At 45.7% G+C, this 25,356-nt stretch overlaps 1 protein-coding gene across 1 annotated transcript; it reads right to left on the bottom strand.

The window, feature by feature from the left end:
• Positions 1-50: 50 nt before the first annotated feature.
• On the bottom strand, positions 51-25,038 carry ZNF398 (zinc finger protein 398). The gene is made up of 6 exons (XM_033098920.1): positions 24,774-25,038; positions 21,482-21,877; positions 14,863-14,989; positions 14,214-14,327; positions 7,061-7,174; positions 51-5,759 (listed from the first exon to the last, which is right to left on the bottom strand). The coding sequence occupies exons 1-6, from the start codon at positions 24,795-24,797 to the stop codon at positions 4,603-4,605; spliced, it is 1,932 nt and encodes a 643-aa protein (XP_032954811.1). The 5' UTR covers positions 24,798-25,038; the 3' UTR covers positions 51-4,602.
• Between the last annotated feature and the right edge of the window lie 318 nt (positions 25,039-25,356).

Below are 25,356 nucleotides of genomic sequence, written 5' to 3'. Positions count from 1 at the left end.
AATACTGGCTTTGCCAATAAACAAATACAAAGCCACACCGCCCAATGAGCTTTTATCAGATATTTTATTTGACATGTAACCTGCCAAGTTTTAGAGGATGGCAGCACACTGCTTTTGAGGCTTCTCTGATTGGACTGTATCTTTCTGAATTCTTCAGTGGATGGCTGGTTTTAGGGGTGAAATAATCTTTTGTTTTGAAGAGGCAATTTGACCAAGTTGACAAAAGTCATTGTGTATGTGCGCAGATAATTATGGCCAGAGTTACACACTTAAAAAAAATTGGAGCAGGGCTAGAAAGGGAGGAATAACACCCTGGAAAGTGACAAATTGCTCCTTTTGCAAGATACATAAACGGCAGCTGCCAGGTCCTTTGAGCAAGGGACGAGCTCTGCTCTATGACAGTGCTAATGAAGGTGTCTTTTAAGGACCCTGGTACAGGCGACCAGTCTCTCCTAGCCCAGTAGTACTAGAAATGTCATACTGTGCCACCATTTGCCCATTCCCAAGGCAGGGACCTTCCCCCCGACTACAGCTGACTGAACCAAGATGAGCGCATATCCCAAGGGCAGCCAATCCAAGGGTTGGCTGGAAACTTCTGTGGCCTGGTATAGAAGAGATGGGCCACATTCCAGACCTTAGAATCTGAACTAACAAAATACAAGGGAATCAGAGCCACAAGGTGTCATGGCACACAGGAACTTGTGGGAGCCAGGAGGTAGAGAAAAGAGAGTACCAGGACAGGCTACATGGAAGCAAAAGATGGTAGGTAGAAGGCTGAGCCATCAGGCAACCCTGTGCTTCTGGAGAGCAGCCTTGACACGCTGTGCTTCAAGTTCACCGGCTTTGTGGCCCTAGCTCTGGTTGGTACCGTACACCTCTCTTGACGGCTGCCATCCGGACACCGTCTACGTGTCAGGCTCTGTGCTCAGGACTTTCACAGGTTTCCCCTCACCTAACACCTCCGAGACAGAGGTATCAGTCTCCCTATTTTACAGATAAGGAAACTAGGCTCCTGATGGTTAAATAATGTACGTTTTGTTACTTCTGATGATGTCAGGACTTGAATCCAGGTCTGACTCAGAGGCCATGCTCGGAACCCTGAAGCTGTACGAATCCATGTGTCCTTATGTTAAGGCCTTCTGCAATGCCCGTCCCCATTCCCCAATGTGACCCTACTTGAGGACCTTTTGCTTGTAAGAGCCGGACATTTCCTAGTCAAAGGATGTCCTCTGTGTACATACTGTGAGACATGACTGCTTCCTTTGCAGCGTGAAGAGGACAAAGTCAAAGGCATGCAGCGAACAGACAAAACATGCCTCTGACGGTAAGATTCCTGGTCTATACGGGCCTCCGGGGAAGGGCTTGCTTTTACTCACTGCTACTGAGCAGCCCTCGGGCAGCCACAAGGAAGGAAGGCATGGGGTGTCTTGCCCCTCCTCAAGAGGAAATCTGAGGTTCTCCATACCATTTGGAATGAACAGATAAAAGAGCTCCAGTCATTTTATGTTAAGAAGGCCTCTGCAGACTGAGACAGTGAACTTTCATTATTCCCCAGTAATCCATTGGTCTGGTCCTGGTTGAGATAGGAATGGACTCTCAAATCTCTCAAAAATATTCCAAAAAGCAGCTCAGCAGTCTCCCAACGGGAACTCTGCAGACCATTATTAATGAGGAAAGTTACAGAAAGCACTGCTCGAGCTAGAGCCCAGCTCCAGCGTTGCCAAGATCAAATGTCCAGCAGAAAGGGCCAGAGTCATCAGCTTTCACTTTCTAGACAAGCAATCAACTTCCATTTATTTTCACATCTGCCGCTGAACCAGAGGTTCATCTTATGGTGACAAAGAAAAACCTAATAGTGAGCAGAGTGACTGTGGTAACAGCAACACCTAGCTGCACTGAGGCGACGGAGCCTATTTATGGGCTAGGACAGAGGGCAGACGGATGAGTACATTTCTGAGTCTGCCTCTCCGGTCACATCTGCCATGACAACCAATCCTCGGGTACTTCTTCCACTGCTGAGTTAAATGGGTTCTCTCAGGAGCTCGAGGGACCAAGTTTCTCTACACACTGAAACCCTTCTGTTGGACTTTAATCTTTTCCACTGATCCATTTTACTTAACCACTCCTGAAATCTTAAGCAAACAAACTCTCTAATTTGGAGCTGGCTTGAAGTTCTACCTGGTGGAGAGAGACGAGACCAGAACGTACCATTTGAACTTCCTAGTCTGTACCAGGGTGAAATATTAGGGTAACACTGATTCCATCTTTGTGGTGGGGCCCTGCTCATTCCCTTTCACTCAGCTTCATGGCTCTTGCTTCATTGGTTTGCGTCCCTGTTACTTGGGTCCCTTGCAGAAGGGACTGTGACATCATCTATCTGCATCATTTTAACCTGCAGGTCCCCTTCATTAGTAAGCTCTGTGTCCTCAGTAAAAAAGAATTTTCCATGTTACCTAGTCCAACATCACACTGGTGTGAGAATCCCTTCTCCAGCACACCCTGAGAAATGCCTACATCTCTTCGGGAAAGGGAGCGTACTTGGATGGTTCTCCCTTTTCGTTAGGGAGATCGAAGTGCAAAGCAGACTTGGAACTGAAATTCAAGGTCCTAGTGAGTCACCAGTGAAACTAGAATTCTCAGAACCCCCCAACTTTCCCTTAGTGTGGGTCCAGATTCTAGGTAGAAAGCTCTTCATCCCAATACGCCAGGGCTCTGTTCACCACCTGTTTTGGTTTGTTCTATACCCTTGGGATTCTTCATCGCCTTCAAGCTGTACGTCAGGGCAGCAGACTAGGACTCACTCATTCCTTAGGTCTCCCACAGTCCCAGATACTGCGAGTGACTAGCAGATGTTTTATAAATGTGATTATCCTAAAGAGAGCATGTTTGTGCAGAGCCTTCCCAGGAGCCAAGCTAGCTGGGGTACCGCTTTTTCCTAGTGTGCGTACACACAACAGGCAGGGTAAGGGTTGGACTAAGTGATATGGGTTAAACGGGTCCTTCTCTGAGCACTTCATCAAGAAAGTGTCCTGTCTACATACTTGCAGACCTTGTTTCCAGGCATCTTAGGAAGATTAGGGAAACAAGTAAGTGCAGGTATAAATAGACGTTCTGCTCAAGACTCAGGGACTTTGCCTTCTCTTTCTGTCTTCCACCTCAGGCTCCAAGCAAGAGTAAAACAACAAATCGAACTGATTTGTCAAGTTTCAGCAAGAATGCGTGTGCTTTGATTTTGCTGTCTTATTTGGCTTTGCCTGGATAGAAACCAGAGATAGAGAGGACTTTGGCAAAAGGAATATATCACAAGATTGATGAAAAAATTTACAGGCTCACTTTTTCCCTTTCACCAACTTCATTTTGCAGATGCAAACTTGGTATCTATAAAGGAAAAGGGACTTACGCCCAATTGCAAAGCCACTTAGCAATAGTACAAGGCTCAGATGCTCCCAAGTGACTGAATGACCGCAACAAAAGAACACATGGTAGCCAAGGTCCCTAAAAGCAAAACCAGCAGGGAGAGGCCGTCCTTATCTGTGGGTGATGCTTAGCTCTCGGTGACCTAGAAGTCCCTCCATCTGTCCACTGTCACCAGGGGAATAGCCAGACGGGTGAACACACTTTCTGATGGCTCAAGAAAGCTGTGTGATAACACTATACCTCACTACTGAGGAAATGAAAGCTGAGAGTCCATTGGCACTTTCTGAAATTATGCTTCTGGAAAGTGCCGACGACTGTCAAAAGTATCAGACAACAGAAATGGAAAAGCCATCTTGTGGGCTTGTAAATGATAAGGAAGAATTTGACGTACATGACTCTAAGAAACATGGTTCAGGCACAAATTTTAGGCTGTTCTGTCATTTCTCTGGGATCTCTAGCTTTTAAAGCGGGGGCTGAGAACACTGCTCCCAACTTTTTAACCAGGACCTCAGCAAAGGTTTCGAGCAGTTTAAAAGCTAGTAAGAGGCTGAATGCCTCAAACCAAGCTAGTGAAAGTTAAGAACTGTTCTCCTTAAGAAGATTTTAAAGTCAGATTTCCTGCTCACCCAATATTAAATAAAATGTATGCAGAAGAATTCGTCTAGGAAACCTAGGCAGGCTGTTGAGAGCTGTCATTTCGGGAGGGGCGGTACATCCGCGCACGAGCAGACTTGAGCTGGTGTCAGGAGGGGCAGGCCCCGGGACTGAGCGGCCGGAGCGCTTCCTCCCATTAGCCGTCTTCCCGTCAGGAAAGGCGCGCTGAAACTCGGCCTCAGACGGGCTTCAAGCTGTGGAAGCTCTTCCCACACCCCTGTCTGTACCTAGAGCTGCGATCCTTCTCAATCTATTACCCTGTGATGGATTCCCAGGAGGCCAAACCTTGCTTTCCTGTCTCTCTGCAACTTCTGCGTAAGTCCTGTTTTTGAAAAAATGGGGGTGCCGGGCTCCTTTCCAGGTCTTTCTGGGTTTCAAAATGTGTTCTTGTCGTGCTGTGAAGTTCCCAATCTCAAGCACGTCTCTAGTCAAGTGCATAGGACCCCAAACTCATCCAAGTGCCAACAGAGGGGCCCGTGGGCCTTCCGCGTGCCCTGCGGGGAGCACAGCTAACCAGGAAAGGAGGGAGGCTCACAAAACCCCCCCTCCATTCCCCTCCCCGTACCACTGATTGGCCTCTAGACCTTCGGTGTTAACGCCTAGGCCAGAGGTTTCGAGCCCCGTGAGGAGGGGGCCCGGAGGGTCCGGCGGCTGTCCAGAGGGGTCACTCTCCCCTGCACAGCCCCCACTGTGGCCTGAACGCAGATGGTCCTTGAGCGTCTGTTTGTAGCGGAAGCTCCTGCCGCAGTAGGCGCAGGGGTAGGGCCGCTCGCCCGTGTGGATGCGCTGGTGCTTCATGAGGTGGTGCTTGCGGATGAAGCTCTTGCCGCAGTGCGCGCAGCTGAAGGGCCGCTCGCCCGTGTGCAGCCGCCGGTGGTTGAGCAGGTGCTCCTTGCGCATGAAGCTCTTACTGCAGTCAGTGCACGGGTAGGGCCGCTCGCCCGTGTGGATCATCTGGTGGCGGATCAGGGCCGAGTGGCCGTTGAAGTCAATGCCACACTGCGGGCAGGAGAAAGGCCGCTCCTGCGCATGCCCGCGCTGGTGGAGCAGGAGGCTGATTTTCAGGCTGAAGCTCCGGCCGCACTGCGCGCAGCGGAAGGGCCTCTCGCTGGCGTGGGCTCGCCGGTGGCTGGTGAGGCGCGCCTGGTCGGCAAAGCGCTTGGGACAGTCCGGACAGGGGAACGGGCGCTCAGTGCTGTTGTGGACCCGGAGGTGGTAGGTGAGTCTTGACGGGTGAGTGAAAGTTCGGGCGCAGTGCGGGCAGGTCGGGGGCGCCTCACTGGCGGGGGCCTGGGAGTTGTTGCCGAGCTCGGCCTGCTGAGGAAAGTGCTTGGGGCACTGGGCACAGGTCAGGGGGTGCTCGCCAGCGTGGCCGCACTGATGAGTCAGCAACATGTCTTGGCTGAGGCTCTTGCCACAGTGGTGGCATGAGAACAACTGCTCCCCAGCCGGAGGCGGCAGTGGGTAGCTACCCAACTGAGTAAAAGTCACTTGGCCCTCAGAGGCTTCGGCCAGGTCAGTGGCCGGACGTCCAAAAGGGGTCATGGATGCAGACTGCTGGCTTTTGAAAGCCACGTCTGCAAAAGTATCCTTTGCTGCTGCTGCTGGTGGAGAAGAGAAGGTGACTGGAACCTCGGGACACAAGGAGACTCTGGCAAGGCCTTCGGCTTTGATGACAAGCTCTTCATCTGCAAGAAAGGGCTCAGGGTCATGCCGGTCAACAGCTGCCTCCCGCGACTCTCGCAACTCCTCCCCAGCGCTCCACCTGCTCTGAGCTCTTCACTGGCTCCGATGAGAAACTCAGGGCACGGCTGAGCTCATCATCAAGCCGTCTGTGGTCCCTGGGACCAATCATCACAGAATTTACTACTGAACCTCTTCAATGCTCCCTGTTTGGAAAAGGAACAACCATGGCCATCCATCTTGCCAGCACTTTCATTATGTTCCTCCTCTGCTCAAAAAGTTTGGAAGATTCTCTGTTGCCTATTGTGACAAGGCCTAAAAGTATGTATTTATCTACTCCTCTTCCTCTTTATTCTGCAGGATAAATCCTTCACGATTGTTAGCTGTCTCTTTACTTTCCCTGAAAATGCAGTACACATTTCTGCTTGCTACCTTTGCTTGTTCTGTCCTCCCATTTGTAGAATGCATCCCCCTCTCTTCCCAAATTGTACCCAACCATATCATACCAGTCTTCTAAGGCCCAATTCTAGCTTCACGTCCTTCTTTAGGCCTTATCTAAAGCCATAAATACTTAAACTAAAAGGGATGTGTGTTCTCCAAACTTCTCATTTCTTGTATCTAAGTTGTCCACTGCACTCACCCTTGACGCTCAACAACAGGCAGGCCTGGTATTACGTGTGTGTCCCCAATATAAATATCTTGAAGAACAGAAACTGTCTTATTTTTTATTTTTATTTCCTAGAGTCTAAAAGAACATAGGGCATAGAAGATATTAAAGAACAGGTTGCACTGAGTTATATAAACAATTGGGTCCCTCCTGACCTTGAGATTCTCTTCTAAAATTCAGAGGGCAAATTACAGATGGTGGTAACTATCTTAAAGGAAGATATTCCTTTTCCCAGCTTTCTTTCCTGAGGGAGAACTCTTCATTAACGCCCCCATTTGTGCCTCCCAATGACATTTTGGTCTCCATTGCTTGTCTCCTCCCCGCCCCACCCCCCTTTTTGTTCTATCCTTTCTACATGATCTTTAAATGTTCGGTCTTTCCTCCTCATACTTCTGGGCCATCTGTAGGCCCTTATTTTTCTTCCTCTGGTAATTCTAATTTGTCTTTACACTTGAGTGTGTTCCCTCACTTAAAATTGATCTTAGTTTGCTTTTGGTTTCATTTCTAACTTATGGAGCACTCGCTGCCCCTTCTTCTCCCACTTCCTGGCCTCCACAAGCCCATTTCACCGGCTGTGTCTGCAGTCGGTCTGGCATAAGCTGGGCCTGGGCATGAACGTCTCTTCCACTCATTACTCACCAGCGTAGGTGCTCTTGTATATGGCACTCTCCTTGGGCTCCTGCGGGGCCCCAACCTGGGGCTCCTCCTCTTGTTTTATCCAAGACAGAATATCTGATGTGGAAATGCCAGGCTCTATTTGTGGGGGAAAAAGAGAATGGACTTCAGGGACTTGAATCAGGGAGTGAAAATAATCGTGTCGGTTTGTTGAACATGTTTTGCCCGTTTACCTCTAACTATAACAACAAAACTGAACCAACCTTTTAAAAAAAATGCATATAACATCTGGAGAGCCAGTTCAAAATGAACCCAAATTTACATATTTTTACATGATATACTCAGCTTGATTCACTATTTTTAGTGAGCCCATTTCAAAACAAATCACAATTTTTATTTTGGAGATGACATGCTGAAATAATCTAGGATCAACAGTAGCTTTAATTTCATTAGCATGCTACTTTCAAAATGCTTTCACTTTTTTTCCTCACAGCTTTTTAATGAAATAACGAAAGAAGGAATTATTCTCTTCATTTTAAGTAGAGAGGGCCCACAGGTTAAATAAATTGACAATAAGGAAATATCTACGGTGAAACGTCATTATCAAAGTTTTGCTTTAAAAGACAGCAGGAAAAAAAGCAAAAAAACAAGATTTACCAAAAAAATTTTTCTTAAATGTTGATTAAAAACAAATACATTTCCAGAATTGGAAAGTTAGGTCAGTTTAAACACAGCCCTGACTCCTCAGAAACATACTTTTCAGGTTCCCAATTGTCTTTCTAAGAGATCATATTACCTTTGCCTATTAAATGATACAGGTCATTGTTTCCTGAACTCTGGGAACGGGAATAGTATTTGCAAGCCCCTCAGGCCTTGGGGAGTCTTTTAGAAAGGAAAAAGATCAGCCTCCAAAGGCTTTGCACATAACATGCCTCATTTGGTCAGTGCAGCAACAGCTGTGCTTGCTCTTCCCACCGAGGCCTATATAACCTTTTTTGGCCTCAAAGGACAAGCTGGCAAGCTGACAAGGTCCAGGGAGTAAATTTAAGCTCTCTATATTATTATTTCTCAGGAAAGCCTTGGAGGCAGGTCATGACTTTATTCCTAGCAAATGAGAACTCACTCGTTTTTTCAATGCTTTAAAGTGAGTTAGAGACCACTGAAATGTACAGGTGTATCCAAAGCAGAAGTAAGAGGTTGGACAGACTAAGGCCCAAACGACTGTCAAGTGACGCAGAACAGGACAATAAAGTTTTAAACGTGCAGCAGGCTGGCTTTCAACTGCCTATTTTGAGCTACAAGGCTGGAATGTATTAAACATACTCCAACCTTGTCTTTTGTTTTCTTCCTGTGTTTATACACATACATACATAATGAAGCAGGAGGGGAGAGGCTGGGTACGAGGAAGAGGATCTTTTAACAGGCATCCAGAGGATGAACTATTCATAAAAAATATGAGATGTTTTAAATGCTCAGGTGCTTCTCTGTATCAGTTTTCTGAACAATGAGCGAGTGCTCTAGAAACCTCCAAAAGTGATTCAAGTGGTTTTGACTTTTTATTATTATTATTATTATCGTTTTGAACTCATAGAATGTTATACACTGGCTGAATTTCAATCTACTGCAATCACTCTTTTTAATGCTCAAATTACCCCTTCTTTGGCCAGCAGGAGCCCCCTCAGATCAGCTCTGTCAGTTCACATCATCAAATATCTACTTTCCTTCATTTCTGGGATCACAAACTATCCCAGGTTCATCTTGGACATTTCCTGCTCCAAGACACAATCAGTGGTCTCGCTGAGAAACGGAACTCAGAGACCACAATCTAAGGATGCTAAGTGCTGATAGGCTGTCACTGCTCCTAGGTCTTTACAATGGATGGAGCTACACCATACACACCTTTTAATAAAGAAAGTGTCTACATTTAAGATTACAGGGTTTTCGTTAAACTACTCCATTTTACACTTGTATCTTTTCTCTCTTACCCTGAAAATTTTGGTTTCTAATGACATTACCTAATCTTTGCATTTCCGAATACATTGTTTCAAAATAATACCGATACTATTAACAAAAATATGAACTCAACTTTCAATATTTTTGTGGTACTTTTGGTCTTTAGGACATATCCCTCTAGGGATAGAGTATAGTTAAACTATTATGTTTTAAACTCATTTGAAAGAAATCTACTCTATGTATTTGTCACCAGCATGATATACAGTTTAGTTATTTCAGCATGAGTTTGATTTAAAAAAAGTGTTCTTACTTATGTAAAATATTTACAAGGTTCCAAAATCAAAACTATAAAATACAGTACATTCAGAGAGGGCTAGCTTCCACCTCTAGTTTCTCTCTCCCTGAATAAGTAGCCATTCTTACTGGGTTTCATTTTACTCTTCAATTGTTTCTTTGTGATAATATAAGCAACTACGTATACATCTTAGTATTTTCCCTCTTTATGTGGCATACTACACAAACTGTTTTGTACCTTGAGTTTTGACTTGACAATATATTCTGGACAGCTGTTTCCAGGAGCTTACAGAGATCATTCTCATTTCTTTTCATAGCTGTGTAGTTCTACCACTGTTTATTCAAGAGTCCCCTATTGATGGGCCCTTGGATTCTTTCCAATCTTGTCTAACAATATTAGTCAGCAGCCAACCATAAAGGCTATGGGGGGCTAAAAAACAAAACGAAACAAAACAAGCCAGTTCTCCAGAAATGTAAGCGGCTGTTGTTATTACAGTTCACTGGCTAAGTATATTATCACTGAACTTGGGAAACCCCAGGAAGCTAACCATCCTTTTTGAAGAACGATGCTAAAAGTTCTTCTGGTCACTTGTACAACTAAGTAAATATTTATTTCATTAAATAATTGGTTCTCACCACTACAGTCATAGTATGCACAGCATACGGTTATATCTACTACAGTCTAGTAGGAGTGTATAACCTGAGGACCTTTTGGAAGTAAAATAAAAGGAGCAGGAGAACTTGAATCCTAACACAGATACCTGTGTGGTGACAATATGGCAATTGCCGGCCAGGTCACCTCAATAGCACTCAAAGCACATTCCTCATAGGCCTGAGGAATCCCAACAGTGGATACTTAGAGAGACACAAACTGAAAGTAAAATCATTGGTTCATGCAAGCAGCAGGCTTTGGAGAAAGCCAAAGAACAGAGAAAACCTGAACATTGGTCAGGTAAAAGGAAGTCAATAAATGCTGAGGTGTGAGAGGTGGTTAAAAATAGAAAGGCAGGGGTGGCCAGTTAGCTCAGTTGGTTAGAGCGCGGTGCTCATAACACCAAGGTTGCCAGTTTGATCCCCGCATGGGCCACTGTGAGCTGTGCCCTCTATATTTAAAAAAAAAACAACGCTGATCACAAGAAAATATAAAATTGTAATGTCTACACTGGCTGAATGTTATTTTAACTATGAAGAAATCTGATTGTGTGTGTGTTTTAAACATGATAGCTGAAAGGAGCTGGAACCTTGGACAGGTTCTGGGTGTACAAAGGTGTAATAAACTAAGTCAGTTAAAACTGGTGCTGAGATCTGACTTCTTAAGCAGACAATAAAAAAATGCTTGATACATGAGACTACCCTTGGTAAAAATATAAAAACATTTCTTGGAACTTGCTGGGAAACAGGTGTGGGGCTGTAACGCAGCCAGTTGAATATGTTAAGTACTCGTATGTCTAATAATTTAAAACCTCTAAGTTGTATCATTTCCAGGATGATTCTTATGTTCAAATAGGATAAACTAAAATAAAAAGATTATCCTATTGGGATGTGCTTTAATCGCTGATTTTGTTTAGCAAAAGATGGTCTTGCTGGGCAGAGTGACCAGGGCTAAACATGGGATAACGGCAACGCTTCTGAAATGAAAATGGTCAGAGAAGTCTCCCCAGGATCACAAGGTGTAGTAATGAATTTATTTTACTTTTGGGTCATTCTAGAATCTTGCCTTGAGTCCATGGCTTCCGAACCAGAAGGGGTAGTTAATGGACTTTCAGTAATTATTACATCGGAACATCTTGGGTCAAGTTTTTCTCCAAAGAATTCCAAAATGTTGGAGTTCAATATTAAAACAAATGGACACAAATATTAAAAATAATGGACACATACACACAGCTGGTCTGCAGTTTGGACCTAGTAATAAAGATAAAGAAGAATTTCAGAAAATCTCAAGTTTCTATTTTTCTGTATTCTCCCATTCACTACTTACTGTTCTCTACTAATTGTCCGTAATTTAATCTAAGATACTAGGCATCAACGACTATTCCATAGAAGGATATAATAATTTCTCTTTCCCTTCATCAGATTCAGATGATGGTGATGGAGATAGAGTATAAAAGTAATTCTAAGATATTTGGGCATAAAAAGGAAGGGGTGCTATATGGTACCATTACCTACCCCAAATCTATTCTACCTATTCACTTTAATTATAATGTACTGTTCTTCCCAAAGTTCTAAAATGGAATAAAATAATAAATTATGGGTTTTATTTTATAAGGAATATGGATAAAATCCAAATGTATTTTAGAAAATTAAGTACACCAATATTCTAATATAAACACACTGGTCTAACAACAAATTACATGGTATATTAAAGTTGATTAAGAAAAGATAATGTTAGAGAAGAGAGAAGATGCTTGTTCAAAAATGAAACATTTTGATTCGTTTTTTTCTATTAAAACAAGATGAAAAAAGATTGAAATGGTTAGAGTTAAGTGGAGAATCATCTGTCCAAAGGTATTTTATTACTTCTGTCACTAAAGCAGCCTAGAATTAGTGTCCTTCACCTAGTATTCATGTGAAACAATCTCTTATGCACCTTAATGACCAGACTGTTTAATATTATTCACCATTGAAAGGAACCAGGACTTTTTCAATGGGTTAGGAGAAGGAAACTCTAAAACAGGCCTGTGTTAACACAGCAGGCGTGAGACTGCCTATCCTTAGAAAGTCCTGCTTGCAAGGTTGGCCCTTGGCTGACAGAGTTCCTAAAACGTTCCCTGAATGCTGAGCCTGCCTCCCTGGGCCTAAGCTATGTGCACAGGGCGGTGGATGCTGAGCACTCGCTTTCCTTCTGGGAGTCTGGAATTGTGGTCTGTACTCGGCAGAGGGAGCCGACATGACCAGCTCCCATGAAAACCTTGGGCCCTGAGTCTCTAATGAGCTTCTCTGGGAGCCAACATGCTGCCTGTGTTGTCACAACTCTTGTTGGAGGAATTCAGTGTGTCCTGTGAGAATGCACTGAAAGAGGACTCGGGACGCCGCCCTTGGGCTCCTCCACACTGCCCTGTGTGCCTTTTCTCTTTGTATCCTTTTGCTTTGTATCCTTTTGCTGCAATAAATCTTAGCCCTGAGCATGAGAATATGCGGAATGCTGTGTGTGTCCTTCTAGCGAATTACCAAACCTGGAGGTGGTCTTGGGGACCCCCAATACAACCCGGAATTTTTGTTTTTAAAGAAAACAAGAATTGATGCAGTACTGGAAGGACACAGGAGACAATCTGAAGTCCTCTCACTTGCCAACTTGACAGTTTTAGCAACACAGAAAAATCACTGAATTAATAAAAGTCTCAAATACATAGTTACGCGTAAAAGGAGGGAAATAAAAAGATAGGCACATTTTAGGGTTTTTTAAAAATGATATATATCCATCAGTCGGAGTCATATGACTTCTATCCTCAAATTCTGGTAAATATCTAGGTTGTTAATCACCAATGAAAGCTAAAATGATAAAGAATCAAACCGGAGTATTAAATAAATTCAATGCTTATACTGTTTGTTATCTTTAAGTAAAAATATATTAATGTACATAGGTTGACTACCCACAAATGAAATCTTAAAAACCAAGGTAAAAACAAACTGATACGATGACAGCTAAATTAAACTTTCATGAATCATTACAAAACCAAATTACTTACCTCTTGTTCCATTTGTTCCCCCAAAAAAGAGGACACACTGATTTATACTTGCATTTATAGCCATGTCAGGTAACCAATAAAGTAGCCTAAGGAGTCATTTCCAATAATGAATCTTTCTGTAATCAAGTCACCCATCTTTATTTGTGATATGATTTTAGACTCATTACGTACGTCCATGACATAGATATTAATCAGATTCGACCTGTTACATTGCCTACATACCATCACCCACACATTCTTAAAAAAACGTGTGGTAGATACATGCATACCTCAGAGAGAATGTTCACTTAAGAGCTGAGCATTTCATTGTATGTGAGATTTACCTCAAATGAAAAAAATAAACAAATATTGAACTCTACGTCAATGATATTCATGCTGAACTATTTAGGGAGAAATGTATTATTTGTGTGTACTGATTTTGAAGTACAATGAAAACAGGATGAGTGGATGGATAAAGGGATGTGCAGAGATGGATACATACGTGATATGGAAGTAGAGTAAAATGTTAGTGGGAGAATCTAGGTGACAGGTATCTAGGTGTAAAATTATTAAGACTTTTCTGATTGTTTGAAAATTTTCATAATAAAATGTTAGACAAAAATAACAGTGTGTGGGACAGGGGGTTGTAACACAAGTTCTTCTAGTAGAGATATCTGGAGGATGAACTTTTTATGAGCTTTCTATCCAGCAAAGAACAGAAACGGTGTGAGATTTTTCAGATAGCAGAGGTGGGATTTGAGAAACAATACAACTGGACTTTGCTAGCAGTCCTTCCCACATGGTATCAAACAGCTGCCAACCAAAAATGTTAGGGAGGGTTAATTAATGATAGCTGGCTCCCACCCCAGGCAAAGACCACTTTGGGGTCAGCTGGGTAAGTGAATCTCTGAGGGCTATGCAGACCCCAGCCCCTCCAGCATTCAGACATACATTTCCCGGAAGCCGCTTCCCTCCAAACGAGCACCACTGCTTCCGCTGCCGTCTAAGGACAGGACATGTTTATTTTACTAACTAATTAGGTATCAGAACCTTTGTCATGGAATGCCATTACTAGCCCTCAGATGTGTGGTACTGATGGGTGAAGGCATGGGACAAGGTGATCTCTAAGCTCTCTCCTATTTAAACGCCTGAGATCCAGTCACAGTCTAGTTGGCCTAGCACTGAGAGGCTCTAGAAGCCGCTAGCCCTGCTTACTAAGTGCTGAACAGGAAAACAAGGAGTGGATAATCTCTTCTCCCACTTACCTTCACTGGGGTCAGGGGGAATCTCACTTTCCTCTGGCCCTGCCTGGTCCTCTGTATTATGTTCTCCTTCTGGCTGAATCTGAGATAAGACATCAGGTTGATTCATGGCATAATCTAGGAGAGGAAGAAGGGAAAGGGGGAATGATAAAAAGATAAATGAGAATGACAACTAACTGCCATCAACTAATGAAGGCTTTGAGGTCCACAGTCCAGGGGAATTTCTTTTAGATTCTAGATCACTTCTCCCCACCCATTCACCTCCAACTATGGATGAAATCTATTAGGAAAGCAGGTAAAAGGAGAGGTAATGTGTGGGGAAAGTCACATGTGCTACTTTAGCATGGACGCCTGCTCCTTTCATCGAGTAAGAGTGACAGCGTGCCTCAAGGGGAGAGGGGCAAGGTCCTTTCAAAGTGAAGGACAGCCATGGAAATCACTGCAGCTGGAACACCCATAACCTTGACCTTCATTCACTGCCCTATGATAAGGAGAGATTACGTTTCCTATTAAGCAAGGGTGAACTGGAAATCTTTGGTTTAGAAGCAGAACGAGGAGAGAGTGAAAATGGGAACCCTGGAGGAAAAGGGACTGTTCGGAGCCCTCTTGGAGCTGCTGTCACCTCATTCAAAAGGTGCCAACTTAGCCTCACCCATGGAGATGAGAGACTCGTAGTTGCCCTTCATGATATTCTTGTAAAGTTCCTTTTGCCATTCTTCTAACTTTTCCCACTCTGGAGTGGAAAAGTAGATGGAGATATCATCAAATGTCACAGGCACCTGAAATTACAATCACACTGAGGTTAGTCCCTCCCACTGCAATTCAATCATGCAATAAATCTTTACTGAGTGCCTGCTAGTTATAAAAAACTATGTGAGATGCTGAAAGGAGAAAGGAAAAACTTAAGACACAGATCCAGCCTCTAGGAGTTGACAATGTTTTCAAGAAGAAAGGTGATAGCTCTAGGGCTGTGAATTTTGGGAAGGTGGGGAACATTACTTAAAAACAACCACTCACAGAGAAGGGTACAAATGTGAAGCAGCATTTAATTCAAGTAAGACCACATATTCTGAATATTCACTAAGTACAAGGCTTATCCCAAGCACCAGGATGATAAAAATAAGGTTTTTACTTAAAAGGAGTGTATGACTGTATTCAAATAATGACGTGGACAAGAAATTTTAGAAATAGAGCTGCTGGGGCTGGGGTGAGTCTAGAAGAGTGGGACTTTGGCCAGTCCCAAAAGACAGGGAGATTATAAACAGGCCTAATGGGAAGAGGAGAAACATTTAAGCATGGAAAACAAGCGTGCATTCAGAGGACACTTAGGCATTCTGTCTCACTGGAGTGAAGGTTTCATGTAGGGAAATGTCACAGATGGAACAGAATCACCCCCACTTTCCAGCATAGTCTTGTCTAAAGCTAGTCACTTATCCCTAAGTAAAAACTGGAAGGTTCTTCTGCTAAAAAAAAAAACAAAAAACAAAACACACACACACACAAAAGTTGCTTGGGGAATTGGAAGTACCCAGTATGGACACTGTCCACTGGCGTAAAGCTCTCCCCAGGCTGATGTTTAGCTGTTCCCCATCACAGCGGCTAGCTCTTCTGCCTCCCACCTGACAGCCTTCTACAGTTTTATTCTTAAATATGAGCTGGCTACGAAGCATCAATCAAACCATTTAGAGAAAGCCTGCCACATGAACAAGACGAAGAGAGGGAAGAAATGTCCGTGGAAAAAACCAGAAATGGCTAGGCAACAGAATTAAAACAAACAAACAAACAAACCAAAAAACACCTAATTAGTATTCCCACAAAGATTTCAGAGATATTATACCCATAAAATAAAAACAGGATGCTATGGAAAGAGGAAAATCAGTGAACAAGAAAGACTCCTGGTAACTAACATATACACATACATACTTTTTTCAAAATTAAAAAAATTCAATAAGTTTAGTGGTTATCAGAGGGTAAGAGGGGAGGGGGGTGGTAGATGAGGGTAAAGGGGATCCAATATACGGTGATGGAAGGAGAACTGACTCTGGGTGGTGAGCACACAGTGTGACATATAGATGATGTCATACAGAATTGTACACCTGAAACCTATGTAACTTTACTAACAACTGTCACCCCAATAAACTTTAATTAAAAAAAAATTCATTAAAAAGATTCACATTCATCTTCATAAACTTAACATATCCTTTAAGATTCCAAGGTCTATACAATACTATGAGGCAATTGGGTTTCTTTTCTCTCTGCTTCATTTGTGTCATGTTTTTCCCCCACTAGAAATGTTGTTCCTTGGAGGCTAGAACCATAAATTGCTCATTTTCACATCTTGCTCGGCACCTAACATTGGACTCAGGACAAATGTAGATACTCAAGAGTTGATATTTATCTCACTTCACTACACAAAAGACTTGTGACAGCTCACAACATTAACATTATGATAAAATGATGACAAAAATAAAGGCCTGGGATGGGCTGCGGGTTCAAGGCTGTGAAGAAAGCACACAGGGCCTTCCCTTCCCTCCCACAGTTTACTGCAACGACAGTAAGATCGAGAGAACCACATTCATAACAGCACCAAGACTGAGAAGGAGAGGCCATCGCTAGATCAGAGGTTTTTTTGTTGTTTTGCTTTTTTAACTTTAATTAAAGTTTATTGGGGTGACAACTGTTAGTAAAGTTACATAGATTTCAGGTGTACAATTCTGTATTACATCATCTATAAATCCCATTGTGTGTTCACCACCCGCAGTCAGTTCTCCTTCCATGAGACCAGAGTTTTTCATGAGTTTCTCTCTGAGACCCCGAGAATGGCGTGGGCTGCGGACCGAGGTGCATGAGGAAGCTGCACCTCTCTCAGGATGCACAGGACAGGACTGCAGTTGAAGTCCTGCAGTTGATCTAGAGAATTCCAACCTCAAAGCCGACATGCACTGAGCAGGAGTGAAGGTGCTTAGAAACTGCAGTTTGAAGGTCTATCTTTAGAACAGTAGGGGTTCCTCACTGTCGTCCTCCTCAGCCCTGACAGAGAGGTAGCAGCAGCATTCACGCCAAAGCTGAAACCACAAACCGCATCTCTAAAGAAAAGTACCAACCGCCATGGAGACAGGATGGGATCCCAGTACGAGTGCTGAGAGATCAGACCACGCTTCCTCCTAGCTTCTGGGTGCTCCCAGCACTGCCTATTTATTTGCTCTTTAACACAGCATCTTACAGTGAAGCCCACCTATATCAAGCACGTATGGAGCCAGCCCTCCCCTGCAAAGGAAAGATCCTTTCGCTAAACAAACGTGGGCGGTGGATGAGAAGACATGCCAGCTTCCTATAATTAACCTACTAATCAGTCAAATCCTTCACTTACAAATATGAATACACAACCAAGGAGTATTCAATATTAAAAAAAACACCCTAGGGGTGGCAGGTTGGCTCAGTTGGTTAGAGCGCGAGCTCATAACACCCAGGTTGCCGGTTCGATTCCCACATGGGCCAGTGAGCTGTGCCCTCCACAACTAGAGTGAAAACAACAACTTGGCTTGGAGCTGATGGGTCCTGGAAAAACACACTGTTCCCCAATATTCACCAATTAAAAAAACAAGAAAAAAACAAAAACCTAACAGCACCAAGATGAACAAAGACTACAAATGATCTTAGAGGAAAAAAACACACGAAAAATCAAACAAACCTAATACACATTCCCAGAGAAATTCAAACAGATATTGCATTCATTAAAAAAAATCCAGGATGCTTTTTAAAAAGGAGAAAATAAATATTCTTGAAAACTAAATATATAATCATTAAAATAAAAATTAGATGGGAAGGTCACAGCACTCTAGTTAAAAAGTTGAAAAATATCAGGGAAAACTTAAGAAACAGAGATAATAATCCATCACCTGTCAAGCAGTAGTTCCAGAAAGAGAACAGAAAAAAATGGGGAGAGGGAGGAAATAATATAAAAATAGATTCATTGAAGAAAATTTCCCAGAGCTAAAAAGATACCAGTCTTCTGAGTGAAAGGTCACAGCAAGTGCCCAACACAAATTTAAAAAGCCTTACACCCAGACATATCCTCAGTAAAGTTTAGAAAAGTAAGTACTAACAGAAGATAAAAGCTTCCAGAGAGAAAAAATAATTTCTCACAAGCAAGTGAGAATTGATTTGGTAACAAACTTTTCATTAATGTTATCTGTAGTGTGAGACAAAGGACCAATGCCGTTAAAATTCTGAGAGAACTGGAGTATTATTCAGCCTTAAAAAGGAAGGAAATTCTGGCTACAACACAGATGCACCTGGAAGACGTCAGTGAAATAAATCAGTCAGAAAAGGACAAATATGGTACGATGTTACTTATATAAGAGTTGCCAAATTCACAGAGACATACAGCAGAATGGTGGTTGCCAGGGGCTGGCGGGGAGGGAGCAGGGGGTTGTTTAACGGGGACAGAGTTTCAGTTTGGGGCCTTCTAGAGATGGATGACGGCGATGGCTGCACAACAAGGAGAATGTACTCAATGCCGCTGAACTGGGCACTCAAACAGGGTGACAATGGTACATGTCATGTGTGTGTTACCACAATGTAAAAACTTAAGAAAAAAATTCTGAGGGAAAATTATTTTGAAGTTGGAAATCCAAGTAAGGGCAGAATAACAGCATTTTCAACAAAGTAAGGACACAAAAGTTTACTTCCTGTATATCAATCTACTAAGTCTTCAATATATTCTAACTTCATTAAGAAATCTTTAAAAATAAAATAAAGTAAAATGTAATTTGATATAAAAAAAGAAATCTTTAAGGGAAATCACAGCATTTTTTTAGACATGATTTTGTTATCTATTTATTGAGGTAAGACAGTAACTTTAACTTACCTTTTCTGCTATTCTTATGGCGAATGCTAAATTAAATTACCCCCAAGAACTTCTGGAGGGGCTCCAGATACACCAGGAAAACACAGCACGGGGAAGATTCTCTCACACACTGACTCGGACGTCTCTCCCAGCTGTGTCCTCCTGGAGAGTCCGTTATGGTCATTGTCTCCATTTTTCTTCTCCTCCCCTTCACTCTCCGCCCGCTGCATTCAGTCTCCTGTCCCCACCACCGCCCTGAAACAACGCTGGGCAAGGTGACCAGCGAGGTCTCTGTTGCCAAAGCATATTCACTATGCTCATCTTTCTAGGCCTCCGGGTAACTCCCATACTCAACCCAAACGACCACCTCTCCTTGAAGAGCCTTTTCTCCTGCCCCCGTGACCCTGCCTCCTTCGGGGCCCTCCTCCTCCTCAGGCTCCTCTGCTGGCTCCTCCCACCCTGGAACAGGGTCCTGGGATCCTTTCTCTGGCTTCTCTAGGTTCTCTGCGGGAACCACCCCCAGGCTGGTGACTTACAATGCGAGCTATACATCAACGACTGCTTCTCACCTTTGGGCTACGGGAAGCCCACTTCCACGGCTCCTGAATGTATCCCAGGCGTCGCGAACCTAACACCGCCACAGGAGAACTCCTAATTCCTTCCCACCCCCAGGTGGGCCCCGTCTCAGCACAGGCCAACAGCCTGAGTCATGGAACCTCCGGTGGTGACGAGCCTCTGCTCTGGAGCCAAGTGGGTTACAATACAGCTCCGTCATTGACACCTAGTAAGGACACCATCACGGACCGGTCAGGGGTCCGCTGAAAGTAACCACAGTATTTAGAACAGTAAATTCTAAGTGAATTACCACACAGGAAACTTACAATTACTGCTGTTCTTCATTCCTCATTCGCTCATTCCCGTCAGTAAGTCCTACTGTCAGTTCTGCCACCAAAACATCCGGACTCTGTCCCCGTGTTTTCATGCCCACTACTGCTACCCTCATCCAAGCCACACTCACCCCTCCAACTATTACAGCTGCCTTATTTTCTCCCTGCTTCTTTCTGTTCTTACCCCCACGATACATTCTTCACATAGCAGCCGGAGATTCTTTCAAAATGTAACTCCTCTGCCTAAAACCCTCCAATTTCTTCCCTTAGAAGCACTAAGATAAAATCCAAATTCCTCACCTTGGTCTGCAATGCCCTACATCAGTGGTTTGCAAACTGAGTCACGTATTAGAATCATCTATGGAGCTTTGGAATTATTCATGCTTAGGCCCCCTTCTGGACCTAGTCAATCAGAATCTCTATGTGTGATGTCCATCAAAATGTAAAAGCCCTCCAGCTGATTCCTACGTGCAGTGCAGCTGGAGCTGAAAAGCACGGCCCTAACCGACCTAACCCCTACCCACGTCTGTAGTCACGCTCCTGGCTACTCACTGCATACCTGCTACCTGCCCTGTTTTCTCTCCCTCGGCGCTCCGAGTTTGTCTGCACCTTGGAAACTTTGCACTAGGCATTCTTCCTGCCAGAAGGCTCTTCGGCAGAGCTTCTCACCGTTCGGCCCTCCCTGTCCTTCAGTCTCAGGCTAAATATTAGCTCCTTTATGAGACCTTCTCTGACATCCGGTCTAAAATAAATCACCAGATAGCACTTTCATTTTTGTCAAAGTACTTGATGTACTCATTTTCTTGTTTGTTTATATGCTCTTTCTTTTCCCCCTAAAATTTAAGCTCCAGGGGAGCTTACGGTAACTGTTCACTCCTGTGCCTTCAGCATGCAGATAGCAAGCAAAACAGTGAAGGGTTCAAGAGGTATTTGTTGAATAAGTAAATAAATAAACGGGCAGGCCTGGGAACTCGCTGCCTCCAGGCTGCCTTCCACAGCTTAAGAATGGAGTTTCTTTCTTTTGTTTTCTGGGCTATTCCCTCCAGAAAGGCTGGGCCCACACACTTCTGCGAAGGATGCTGACAAGGTCTATGTCCATCCCAGACCTACAGATCACCCCAAACCCTTACGGTGACCATTTATTCTACATCCCTTCCCAGTCCACCCTCTAACGGTTTTCACCAGAATTGCCAACAAATTCAAATGGACTGATTTAAATGACATTGAATTTAGTTTCCACACCAAGATTGCGGCAGACAGGTTAACAAAGAAAAAAGTGACTTGGGGGGTAATGAGTAGGAGAAAGCAAAAGAGAAAAAAAAAGTCCATCTGCCAAATGGCCAACTGTGTACTGGAGAGTTTCCCAGTCTGAAGTTTGACACTACAGATGATCACCAAATTGAACATGGGATGCTTCCCAAATAGATAAACACAAAACAGCTTCACAGTTCCTTCAGTCTGACTGACCGAGGTTACCCTTACGACCAGTTTAAAGACCAGCGGTACCACTTTCCACCTGCAAGTGAAGGGACTACCTTTGGGATGTCTCCTTTAATGCCCGGGGGCAGCCGCAGGATCCAGAAGTTCCTGTTTCTCAGCAGGTTCTCCAGGTTCTCCAGCCGCCTCTGCAGCAGCCCGTACTCCTGCACCAGGGTCCCCAGCACGGCCCACTTGCCCTCCAGCTGGTTCCCGAGGTCGGCCACTGTCTTCTCACAGCTGGCCAGCTTCTTCTCGGCTGTGCCTGTCCGTCCTTCTAGGTGCAGGAGTCGCCGGCTGTGGACCTCTACCTTTCTCTCTATAGCCTGCACAGCTGCCACCACTGTCCACAGGGAGATGGCTGCAGTCTGCAGGTGTGCCTCGTTTGCCGCGGGGGGTGTGGGGAGAGGAAGGGGCTGCAGGGATGTAAGGCATTCGGAGTCCCATTCAGAAGTCTGTGTGCAGTGGAGACACGAGACAAGACACTGAGTATTAGAAGGAGCCCTGATCCAACCTCCGATCACATAAGGACTGCTGAACTAGCCAGCTGAGAGGAACTAAATATAGTTTTCATACCGCCTGAATCAGCCTCGTCTTATGGAGCTCTTTGGCATCAAAAGCCAAGAGAACTGCTATGGGGGGTCAGGGACAGATTAGGTAAGACAGTGAGCGAGTGAAATGGGATCAACAAGCAGCCTGGCATATTCCCTGGGATGCCAGTCGTCCCCAGGCTCAAGCTGCTGCTGCCGCCTCTGTCTGTGGGAAAGGCCTACGTGCCCCAGGATCTCCCGGGGTTCGCCGATCCCCGTGCTCTCGATAAACCCCTTACTGACTGAAGCTCTGGCCCTGTCCACCACCCTGCTTACAAACCACAACCACACCATTCTGTAATAGCTGAACAAGCTTTGAAGGTTGAGTCTGGAGAAAACGTGACAGCTATTTTCAAATGTGTATGGGTTACAAAACAGAAGGCAGAACAGACTTGTTTAATCTCACACTGTGCTAACTCCACAGGGCAGAACTAGAAATCAACACTGAATTTTCAGGCTGGCAAACTTTGGCCTATATAAGTGACTTTTTGAATTAGCTCTTCCAGGAAAATAACAGGCTACCCCCTTACAGAATGTACACTGAAACAGGGCAAAAAAAGAAGACACCACTACAACAAATGGGTTGGACATGACAATGTATTTCATAACCGGCTCTGGCCACCATCTCCCACCGCTCCAGTTTACTCTTATTCTCACTTCAGTGGCTCTGCAATGCCATGCCACTAAACCCTGACCACTCCGTCTGCTCCTGGTTGATCTGCCTGCTCCAGGCTTTGCATTCTGCCTCCACGGATCACTTCAGTCACCTTCAACTCCTTCACTCATCCGTCTTGCTCAGCAAAACTTCCTTCACTCAGCAAACCTCCAGGTTTGAATCAGTCCAGTCGTTCTCATTCTCGAGTCCTGTGAGCAGGCTGTGAAGTCCCACAACCGGGTAACCTGGTGTCACGACGGGGACTCCACACTGCCTGATGCCCCCATGCTTCTTTTCTCATTCCATGCAGTGGCCGCTACAAACTCCCAGCCCTCTGCTTAAACTTTTACTACAATGCTTCTCAAACTAAGTGTGCATAAAAGTCGTCTGGAGGTCTCATTCAAATGCAGGCTTTGATTCAGTAGGTCTGAGAGGAAAATTGAGGTTCTGCATTTTTAACAAGCTCCCTGGTGACACGAATGCCACTGGTGCAGAGAGCACACATTGAGAAGGAAGATTCGCGGCCACCGCGGGCCCGTCACTCTCAGGAGACGACATGGAGAAGTTAGAGTAATTACACCACAACTCTCTCAACTTTTTCTTTTTCTTCACACTCCTTCCCACTTCAAACTCATTAGTAACTTAACCCATGATTTCTTATTTCTGTCCCACAGGAGAAACGTTCATCCTATTTAAAACTCATCTCTCCACTCGTGCTCCGAATGCCAACTCCTTCAACAATTTTAGGTACATTGTTCTCTTCTCTTTTTTATGGTCAATATTTCAATCTCTCCTGATTCTTTTCCATAAGCTAGACCTGCACTGTTCAATATGGGAGCCACTTGTGGCTGTGAAGCACTTGAAATGTGGTTATTTTGATTGAGATACACTGTGAGTATAAAATACACACCAGATTTTGAAGACTTAGTATGGGGGGGAGTGTAAAATGTAGTTAATTTCTTAATTTTCACTGCACATTGAAGTATTTGGTATGAAGTATTGGGTAAAATAAAATAGAGCATTAAAATTAATTTCATCTATCTCTGTTTACTTTTTAAACGTCAGTAGAAAATAGGAAGTTTCATATGGCTTCCATCATATTTCCATTGGACAGGGCTGGCACAGACACATGATCACCTCTACCATATTTTAAACAAAGACTGGAAAAGGAAAAAGGGGTCCAAGGACAGAGATGGCATTCCCCTCTGCTCTGCTCCCCACCCATGGCTGCTGCTCCCTCTTTTTCCTGTTTTTTTTTTTCTCTTTCCAGTCACTTCTCAGGAGCCCAGTCTGGCTCCTGACCCACTAACATGGCCCTTCGCGGGGGGGGGGGGGGGACCCCCCAGGCTTCTTAGTTGGCAAATCCAAGGCATCCTTTTCAGTCCTATGTCACTTGCTCAGTCCCTGCTCATTCTGCTTGGGTCTCGAGTGCAGGGCCCGTCACGGTCATCTGCAGCCCCAGCCACTGGCAGAGGGCGTGGGAGCGCAGGCCTACAGTCAACGTCCTCTGAACGAATAAACACACGCAAGGCAATCCCACGCTCGGCCCTGGCACCCGTCATTCACTCGGCAGCACCGACGGAGGGTCTCCTGTGGGTCCGGCACGGTCATGCGCTGGGCACCGCGGAATCCCTGTCCTCAGGCAGTCCTTCTACAAGCCTAAGCGCTTGTTCCGATCACGCCGCATCTGCGGGGGGGTGGGGGTGGTGTGTGTGTGTGTGTGTGTGTGTGGACGGCGCGCACAGCTGGCGGAGGGCGGACGAAAACGCCACACCAAGCCCACCGCCCTGCGACAGGCGGGCTGCAGGGGGCTGACACCCGCACTGCACGCCCTGGAAACCTTGGCTGGGCCGGGAGCCCCGGACCGCACACCGAGGCGCGGGCTCTCCCGGCGAGGGAGGGGGCGAGCCTCCCAGACCCGCGCTCCGCGTCGGGCTCCCACCCGACACTCAGGCCCCACTCCAGCCGGCGGGCCCCGAGGGCGCCCGCGCCGGGCCCCGCGTCTGACAGGCCGTGCTTCCCGTCGTCCTCCCTTCCCGCGGGTCTGCGGTCAGAGCCCCACGCGCCCAGACGCTCCCGGGCGCGCGGCGCGCGGGCGGCCCTTACCGGAGCCGGGGTCGCCTCGGCCATGGCCCTGCGCTGTCCGGCCCGGCCCGGAGTCGCCGCCGCCGCACGGTCCCACACAGGCCGGCCCCCGGCCTCTCCGCAGGCGGCGTCCGCCCGGCCTGCCTGCCCCGCCCGGGCTCGCGCGGCCGTCCGGCGCGGCTGCTCGGGGCGCCGAGACGCGGCAGAAGCGCGGGGCGACGGGCCAGAGCGCTCGGGTGGCGGGCAGGCTCAGCGGCTCTCCGCCCGCAGCGGCCTCTCAGCTGGCGCTTTGTGGGCACCGAGCGCAACCCCGGCACGCCCGCGGCCTAGACGCGCCGTCCGCGCGCCCGCCCACCCGCCGCGCGGCGCGCCCCCTGCCGGCCCGGCGGCCGCTCCCGCCCCGCGGCTGGGCCGGCTTAGCGGCTGCGTGGTGGTTGCTGTAGGAACCGAGTGCGTTATTTTCTCACACACCCCGGGGAGCTTAACAGGTTGCAGCCTAGGCGCCCAGCCGCAAACCAGGGTTCATCCGTGGACTGTTTTCTTCCTGGAGGCCCGCGGCCTGAAAGGAGGCGCTCGGGCGGGACGCAGCCCAATTCAGAAAGGA

Source organism: Rhinolophus ferrumequinum, chromosome 26 (genome assembly GCF_004115265.2).
Source record: "Rhinolophus ferrumequinum isolate MPI-CBG mRhiFer1 chromosome 26, mRhiFer1_v1.p, whole genome shotgun sequence".
NCBI classification, from domain to species: domain Eukaryota; kingdom Metazoa; phylum Chordata; class Mammalia; order Chiroptera; family Rhinolophidae; genus Rhinolophus; species Rhinolophus ferrumequinum.
This window is presented reverse-complemented; position numbering and strand designations above follow the sequence as displayed.